At 43.9% G+C, this 8,881-nt stretch overlaps 2 protein-coding genes across 2 annotated transcripts; one reads left to right on the top strand and one right to left on the bottom strand.

The window, feature by feature from the left end:
* The first annotated feature begins 719 nt into the window (after positions 1-719).
* On the top strand, positions 720-2,372 carry LOC116894374 (protein transport protein Sec61 subunit gamma-like). The gene is made up of 2 exons (XM_032896081.1): positions 720-1,131; positions 2,063-2,372. Exon 2 carries the CDS (start codon positions 2,166-2,168, stop codon positions 2,370-2,372), a length of 207 nt encoding a protein of 68 aa, XP_032751972.1. The 5' UTR covers positions 720-1,131; positions 2,063-2,165.
* Positions 2,373-2,910: 538 nt separating this feature from the next.
* C2H2orf78 (chromosome 2 C2orf78 homolog) lies at positions 2,911-8,275 on the bottom strand. The gene is made up of 3 exons (XM_032895152.1): positions 8,269-8,275; positions 5,949-6,701; positions 2,911-4,748 (listed from the first exon to the last, which is right to left on the bottom strand). The coding sequence occupies exons 1-3, from the start codon at positions 8,273-8,275 to the stop codon at positions 2,911-2,913; spliced, it is 2,598 nt and encodes an 865-aa protein (XP_032751043.1).
* Positions 8,276-8,881: the final 606 nt, after the last annotated feature.

The raw sequence follows: 8,881 nt of genomic DNA, 5'->3' as shown, positions 1-8,881 counted from the left end.
TACTCATTGATAAGTGGCTATTAGCCCAAATGCTCGAATTACCCTAGATGCCTAGAACAAATGAAACTCAAGACGGATGATCAAAATGTGAATGCATATTGCCTCTGAGAGACACAGCCAGAATACAGCAAATACAGAGGCGTATGCCAGCAGGAAACCACTGAACTGAGAACAGGACCCCCGTTGGAGGAATCAGAGAAAGAACTGGAAGAGCTTGAAGGAGCTCGAGACCCCATATGTACAGCAATGCCAACCAAACAGAGCTTCCAGGGACTAAGCCACTACCAAAGACTATACATGGACTGACCCTGGACTCTGACCTCATAGGTAGCAATGAATATCCTAGTAAGAGCACCAGTGGAAGGGGAAGCCCTGGGTCCTGCTAAGACTGAACCCCAGAACTAAGACTGTTGGGAGAGGGAAGCAAGTGGGGGAGGGTTGGGAGGGGAACACCCATAAGGAAGGGGAGGGGGGAGGGGGATGTTTGCCCGGAAACCGGGAAAGGGAATAACACTCGAAATGTATATAAGAAATACTCAAGTTAATAATAATAATAAAAAAGAAAAAAGAAAAAGAAATGGGGTACAGAGCTAAACAAAACATTCTCAGCAGAGGATTATCGAATGGCCAAAAAGCACCTAAAGAAGTGTTCAACATCCTTAGTCATCAGGGAAATGCAAATCAAAACAACCCTGAGATTCCACCTCACACCAGTCAGAATGGCTAAGGTAAAAAAACTTCAGGTGACAGCAGATGCTGGCGAGGATGCGGAGAAAGAGGAACACACTCTCCATTGTTGGTGGGATTGCAAACTGGTACCACCACTCTGGAAATCAGTCTGGAGGTTCCTCAGAAAATTGGACATTGAACTACCTGAAGACCCAGCAATTCCACTCTTGGGCATATACCCAAAGGATGCTCCAACATACAACAAAGACACATGCTCCACTATGTTCATAGCAGCCTTATTTATAATAGCCAGAAGCTGGAAAGAACCCAGATGCCCTTCAACAGAGGAATGGATTCAAGAAATGTGGTACATCTACACAATGGAGTATTACTCAGCTATCAAAAACAATGACTTCATGAAATCCATAGGTAAATGGAATGAACTAGAAAATATCATCCTGAGTGAGGTTACACAATCACAGAAAAACACACTTGGTATGCACTCACTGATAAGGGGATATTAGCCCAAAAGCTTGAATTTCTCAACATGCAATCCACAGAGCACAGGCAGCACAAGGAGGAGGATGACCAAAATGCAGATGCCCCCACTCCTTCTTAAAAAAGGAAAAAAATATAACCATAGAAGAGGATATAGAAGCAAAGTTTAGAGCAGCAACTCAAGGTATGGCCATTCAGAGCCCAACCCACATGTGGCCCATATATATACAGCCACCAAAACTAGATAAGATTGAAGAAGCTAGAAAATGCATGCTGAAAGGGACCGGATATAGATCTCTCCTGAGACACACACACATCCAGAGCATGTCCAATATAGAGGTCAATGCTAGCAGCAAACCACCGAACTGAGAATAGGACCCCCTGGGTGGAATTAGAGGAAGTATTGAAAGAGTTGAAGGAGCTTGCAACCCCATAAAAGCAACAATGCCAACCAACCAGAGCTTCCAGGGACTAAACCACTACCCAAAGACTATACATGGACTGACCCAGGGCTCCAACTGCATTTGTAGCAGAGAATAGCCTTGTTGGGGCACCAGGGGAAGGGGAAGCCCTTGGTCCTGCCAAGGTTGGACCCCCTTGAATATCAGGGAATATCGGGGGGCAATAAAGGGGATGTATAGGGAGAATAACTGTATGGGGGAGGGGAGGGAATGGGGGCTTATGGACAGGAAACTGGGAAGGGAAATAATGTTTGAAATATAAGTAAAGAAATATATCTAATAAAAACATGTATAAAAAAGATGAAAGGACGATAAAGTAGAAACAGTAATCAGAAATATTGTATTCAGTATTTTTATTTAGTAAAATGAATTTAAAATAATAATTAAGTGATCAAATAATATTTTTAATGTTTGTTTCATTTCTACATGTATAGAAAATCACGCAGATCTAATTAAAAAGTTAAAAGTAAGAAAAAAAGAAAAACTAGAGCTCCTAAGCTACGTGTCTCTACGCTCTCAAACCGCCATTCCACAAACATGGATCAGGTAATGCAGTTTGTGGAGCCAAGTGGGCAGTTTGTGAAGGATTCAATTTGGCTGGTTAAAAGACGCACCAAACCTGATAGAAAAGAATTCCAGAAGATCGCCAGGGCCACAGCGATCGGATTCGTTATCATGGGGTTCATCGGCTTCTTTGTGAAACTGATCCATATCCCCGTTAATAACATTATTGTGGGTGGCTGAGTCCTTTCTCATGGTGGGACTGGTGAACCAATGAGGGGGTGACAAGCTCATGAAGTAAAAAGTTGCCTGGATGCCTTGTGGTTTTTCTTTCTTTCCTCTTTCCTATGACGTTTTCTATTTCTAAATTAAAATAATTTCAAAATAAACATTTTTCCATAATAAAAAGAAAAACTAGAGAATAATTTTAGCACAACTGTAGCATTTTCTCAGTTGACTTAATATTAAATGAATATTTCCTATTATATTCATATAGAATATAATAACTAAATCATCACAGTTAAGAGAAACATCAGAATAAAAATACCAACTTAATATTCTATAGGCAATTTTACTAACTGTTCAAAGATATGTGGGTATGTTCTCTCCATCTACATCTATGTAATTTTCTATATTCCAGCATGTGTACCTATGTATATAAATATCTATGTTTTTCTGTTCTTTTATAAACTGTATCAGTGAATATATCTCTTCAAATCAATGTGAAAAAGGATTTTGCAAAAAAAAAAAAAAAAAAAAAAAAAAAAGATCTGGCCAGCTCTTACATTGCATAGCCATAATATTGAGAAATTTCCATATCCTTCTCCCTCTGAAGGAAGAGCTGCAGTTTCCCAGTAGCAGTGTTCTTGACAGCATTCTCGCGCTCCTGTTGGGCCCGCCTCTTCATGGCCTCCCTCTCTGGCCTTTGCTCTTTTGTGATGGGCTGTGAGACGACTGGTCCCAGAATGTCAACTTTCTTCCATGGAATGGGTTGGCGGCTGAAGTCTTGCAGCAGATATTGAGTCTGGGGTTCAGAAGGCGATGGTACCTTGTTCTTGGCAGCAGAAATGAGCTCTCTCTGGAATGAAGTATGAGATGATGCTCTGTGGGGTACGGGCCTCGATGTTGCCACCTGAGGCACAGCACTGGACTGGATGAGGTTGGTTCCACTAGGTCCTGTGGCACTAGAGGAAATTGGAGAAGCTGGCTTGGTAGAGGCCATCGAAGATGTGCTGACAGGAGCTAGTTGGGATGGCCTGTGTGTTGTAAGTTGAGCTGAGTGGGAATGAGGCTGCACAGGGTGAACTGTGGTGGGCCTATGTGAAGCCAGGGAAAGAGGCTTTCTAGAAATAGGTCTGGCTTGAGGCTTGTCCAGGGTTGGAAAAGGCAAAGGTACTAACTTGACCTTTCCAGCTGGGGGCAGCTCATACTGGGACTGAGATGGACACTCCTTGGAAGCACTGCTCTCTGCTATCTGAGTCTTCCGCGGGCTTTTGGGAGGACCCTGGCCCTCACATGACATGTTTAGCACTGCTGTAGTAACTGGGCTTGGGCCTGGATCTTTGTTGCTGGTGAAGGTTCGGAGACTCCCTAAGGAGGAGATGCCAGGTTTCTTCTCACTCTTCTTCCCCAGTGGGTGAAAGACTTGCACGGACTCCAGCATGTGCATGCCAAGGTGGGTTCGAGGCTTCTTAAAGCTGGTTTGACTGAGTTCAGGTGGATTCCTCTTCCTCTTGGTCTTGGGGATGGTGGGCTTCTCTTCTGCTTTGACTCTTTTCCTGGACTGCTTCAGCTCGTCTGCTTTCTTAGAGTTGTTCTCTGGTCCACTTGGTTTTTCTTGTCCCTGTCTTCTACCTCTTTTGTTCTTGTTGGGGGCCACTTTGGGAGCTTTGCCCTCCAGGTGCTTTGCCATGTTTTCAATAGCTTTGTTGCTGGTCCCAGCAACACACACACTCCCCTCTCCTTCCACTAGGTCCTGGTGCTGGATTTTAGCCTGAGGAGCTCCCTCAAGAGGTTCAGAAGATTTATGTTTATTCTTCCTCACTTGGTCAGAGGGGCCACTGATGACTTTCCAGTTTTCACAGGCCTGATCCTGGTCTATGTCTGTAAGGGTGTTGAGGAGTTGGGGAAGTTGAATGTCTGCCTCAAGTGTAGAGATGTCTTTGAAGTCGAAGCTGGATCTAATCTCATTCTCCAGTCCCCCAAGCTTTTTTGGACCCATGCTGATGCCTTCCAAATGGGCATTGTCAGAAGCAGACTTCGGTCTTAGACTCTCCATATCAGCGCACTGCAGAGGCTGCTGCAAGTCAGGGTGTGCCAAAGTCACGATTGATGTGTCTTGGTTTTCTTTTGTGCCCTCATAGGCATCCAGAGTCTTTAAAAACTCATCGTTTATCTCATTCACGTTTTCGTTCTCTGTTTGTTCCAGGCTTGGAGCTGGAGGCAAGGCCAGGAATTCCGAAGGACTATGGATAGAAGCAGCTAATGCCCTGTCCCCGTTGACAGCTGGTGGCCTTATCTGAGAAACCTGGGCACAAGTGCTGTAGAGTTCTGGACTCTGCAGCTGACAGTGTGTCTGGCCTGAAGGTGGCAATCCCAGGGACGTCTCCATTTGAACCACTGGAAAAGAGTGAGGGGAGAAGTCAGTGCCTGGGGTAAATGATGTGCTCCCCACCCCTACCCCCATTTCACAGGACCACAGCACTCAGCCCCTGCAGCAGTCGGAAGGCATTCCAATGAGCTCTTCTGGAGGAGCTTGGATGGTACTTCTGTTGGAAGACAGGTGGCGATTGCTCTGTTTCTGCAGACTGTAGCATGTCATGTTTTCTCACATAGCTTTTTTTTCCTTCAAGTTTGCGTAGTTTGTGGAAGAATACTGTCAATGGTACAGTGACTGAATTACCTTGATGTGTGCTCCTCACTTTCCTGCTCTTTTGTCTTTATTAAGACTGCCTCTAATTTTCGTGGAATTTTGCTATTAGGCAGGTTGACTGGTCCACAATTTTCAAAAACTTACCCGACACTGCCAATTTCTTTCAATTTTGTCATAACTCAGATGACCCCAGAAGCTTGCTTTTTTAATGCGGGCTTAGGTATCCAAACCCATTTAGGTACTCCTGTAAGTCAAGCATTTAAACAACCAAGGATTTCCTCTAACCCCATGTTTCACAATCTTATAAGTGGAATGGAAAATGGTATAGAATTTGAAATCGCTGGGCTTGGCTGTGACTCAGTAGTAGAGACCATGTCTAAGATGTTTTTGGACATGGGTTACCTCTGAAGTACCACAGCAAAAGAAAAAAAGAGGAGCAGCTTTAGCAACTTAGAGATGGTATCTTTTCTACACCATATTTTCTCTACAATTTTAAGTGTCAGAAAATTCTAGAACAAGTGCTGAGAATCTGGGAAGAATTCTTCCTCCAGGACATATTCTGAGCTACATTGCTCTAGAGGATTTCAACTCATGGAAAATCCCATGTGGCCAAAACAAAAAAATCTTCAGTGTCTTCTAGACAAAAGAGCAATAGGTCAGGAAGGAGTCTAATGCAGTGCGTCGGTGGATGGGACTGATTATCTTGGGTAGTTACCTGTGTGACTGTGGTGTGCTTCAGGGATATTACTTAATAAGGATGGTTGCCACTCACTGTGGCCTTGCATTCTCTTTTAATAGAGTCTAAAGTTGGGTATGGAAAGACAGAGTTGGACCTAATCTGTCAGGATTCTCATTCTCCCTCTTTGTGGGGTGTCTACTACTAAAATGTAGAGGTCTGTCTCCTTGGAGTGCTAATCCCACTCCTTCCCTCCTGGATCTGTACTCACCGGGAAGACTGTTGGATTGAGCAGATGTGGAATAGGAGAAGGCAGAGGTAAAGAGTGGTATTTGGACATTCCTTGGCTGAATCTCCTTTAGCACCATCACCATCTCTGGTTGGATCGCAGAGGTCTGACTCCCAGGGTAGGGCATAGAGCCATGGGCCTGCAAGCACTGCCCAAATTCTCCAGCTATCAGAGGACCCAGGCTGTTGTGCTCATAGTAATAGACCTGGCTACCATCCTGGTAGGAAGGTGCCAGGCTGTATCCTTGATTTGGCATCTGCGGTGGTGTGACCTGGACAAAGCTGGCAGACAGTGTTGGATAGAAAGGAACTATGGCACTGGGATCTAAAATTTTATCACACTGGTTTGTGATAGCCAGGGAGGAGAGTGTAGTGTCCTGGTCAATGATGGTTACATTGACTCCCTGGAGTGCCTCTTCCCTCCCATCTCTGCTTCCAGGGAAATCCCATTTGAGAGCACCTGGATAGGAAGGTGCCGAGGTGGAGATCTGACCCTGCTCAGTCAGCACTGTCAGCATGGTTGTGCCAGCATGTGGGTTAAGGTAGGCATTACCCATGAGTGGCTGGAGAGAAGTGCTGGATGCTGATGGTAGGAGCCATGGTGAATTCATATCTGGGGTGGAGACTCTGGAGATGTTGCACACCCTTCCTGCAGACTGTGTGGAGTTGCTCAGCACAGGCAGAGAAAGCTGCCGAGCCCTTTCTGTCCCAAAGAAAGGTGAACTTTGGAAATTTTCTGTAGGGAGGAAGAGGACAGTGGAAAAATGGTGAGGTTGATGCTTTCTAGGTTCCTGTGGGTAGCAGTCCTTTCTCCAGTTTGTACTGGCTGGGATTGTCTAAGACTGAAGTTTCCTCTCACATCCCAGTTGCAAGTGCTCAGATTGATTCTTGGCACTAGTCAAAATGACACTCATTTGATTAGCCAACTGTTCTTCCTCTGTGGGCATGGACTTCCTGGTTGAACTGGTTCAACCTTTGCTCCAATCTAGCCATGGTCCTTCTTTGCCCTGCCTTGTCTTGCTCTCATACCTGCTGTGACACTGCCTCAAAAACTGTGCCCTAGAGTAAAAGTGTTTAGAGGTAGGAGAGCCTTAACTAGCTTCTCAAGCTTCTGCCTTTTCCTGTGCATGTCTCTTTACTTAGAATAGGCTAGGCTTGAAATCCTAGAAACCAGCTTGCCTCTGGATCAGAAGTGCTGCTGTTAGAGGGGAGCCCCAGGACCACCAAGCCTGTCTATACTCTGTAGGCATTTTTGTTTTTAAAAATTACGTATCGGGGATTTTGTATATGAAAATTGTATTTATTTAATTTACTTTGCTAACTCTCCCTTTGGCCCTCCCACTCCTTCTATAAATGATGACATTTATCATTTAAGTATAACTCTTAAACACCTATGTGTTTATGAATTTATGTATATAGCCCACTGGTAATATTTCACAGTGGGTACATGTGTTGAGGACTGACCCATTGAGATTTGCTAACCTATTCGCAGGTTCATCTCTGAATAATATTGACTCTTCCTCTGATTTTTGTTAATTGCCCATAAAGCTTGTAGAGGGAAGCCTTGTGAGTATTTCCCACCTGTGTCAGTTAGTGTTGTGCAGAAAGTAACTGACTATGAAGTTCCCAGCCCCAACAAATAATATCCAACACAATAGTACATACAGGAATTACAGAACTCTGCGCAAGACATGATCGATTGTACGATCCAGGAAACAGAGTGGGATAATATACTGTATATATGACAGTGAACTTGTACCCAGATAAATCTCAACAATACAGTTGACTAAACAAGGCTTGGTAAATGGCAATGCCTTGAGCCTTTTGATTTAAAATGTGTGGTTCTCAGCAACATTCTGTCCCAAACTATCTTTGTCTTCCTTCAAATCATCTCTTCAGGTTTGACTCCCTTTATTTCTCTGTTTTCTAGCCCTTCATCTTTATACTTTGGATTTTTTTGTTTCCCAGTTCTTTTGGATCTGTCTTTCACATAACAACCTCAATAGTTCTTTCGCTATAAGAACTACCTTCTCAGAGTCCAGTTCCTTCTTAGTCTCCCCCACATTCACTTCTTTTAAGATTAAACAGCCTAGAGCCCAGACCATAGTGGCACTGTAATCTCCATGAAGGGGATAAAGAATCAGTTGAGAGTAAACTGTGTGTCTAAAATCACATTCTTAGTAAGAAAAAGAGCTAAATATGAATTTCAACATGACATTCATCCCTACTATTCTAAAGATTTAAATATATACTAAAACTAAGGAAAGATGTGATAAAAAATGTTTGAAAGTTTCTTTCCTTACCGGACATGGTTGGGGGGCTCAGTAGGGGGAGTAAGAGTACTCCACCCTACAATTGAGCCAGATAAATGGTAGTCTTTGTCTGATTTGCTGACCAAACCAACGAGTGTGTCTAGTATCAGACAGAGCTCACTGGATACTACTGGTCACTGGTCACAGGTTACCTGTAATGATCCAAATTTGTTTACAGGCAGCACCATGGAAACCTCAGGATTCTACCAGGTGCTGATAGGCTAGGAGGGAGAATGATGTCATAAATCAGGCTGTAGCCAATGGGAAGGACAGATTCTGAGCTGCAAGAAAGGGTTGAGTGGAGAAGATATTAGGAGAGAAATAGCAGCCCTGAAGGCTGAGGTAATTGCTGGTGAAAGGTGGTAATCTTTACATGGCTATTCCTTTTGCCTTGCCTCTTAGCTTAGGAGATCATGAGTGTTTCTTGTCAAATTCGGGAACTGTTACTAATGTGCATAGGATGTGTCACATTCCAAAAGAATATAGTTCATCAGCAGACACTGTACACAGAGACAGGAGCCTTGGGCAGGAAGGAGAGGGTCATCTAGATTGAGGTAACTAGGTTGAGTTGTGAGCTGTCTGCATATGTCCATGAACAAAGGGA

The sequence above is a fragment of the Rattus rattus genome, chromosome 2 (genome assembly GCF_011064425.1).
Source record: "Rattus rattus isolate New Zealand chromosome 2, Rrattus_CSIRO_v1, whole genome shotgun sequence".
NCBI classification, from domain to species: domain Eukaryota; kingdom Metazoa; phylum Chordata; class Mammalia; order Rodentia; family Muridae; genus Rattus; species Rattus rattus.
The sequence above is the reverse complement of the archived record's forward strand: the minus strand, read 5'-3'. Positions and strand labels throughout refer to the sequence as shown.

What these genes read in the sequence shown, in the direction of transcription:
- LOC116894374 (XM_032896081.1), top strand. Translation starts at nt 2,166, where the DNA reads ATGGATCAGGTAATGCAGTTTGTGGAGCCAAGTGGGCAGTTTGTGAAG.
- C2H2orf78 (XM_032895152.1), bottom strand. An exon ending in TCAATCCAACAGTCTTCCCG is followed by an intron (nt 4,749 to 5,948) that starts GTGAGTACAGAT and finishes ACTCTTTTCCAG; the next exon opens with TGGTTCAAATGGAGACGTCC.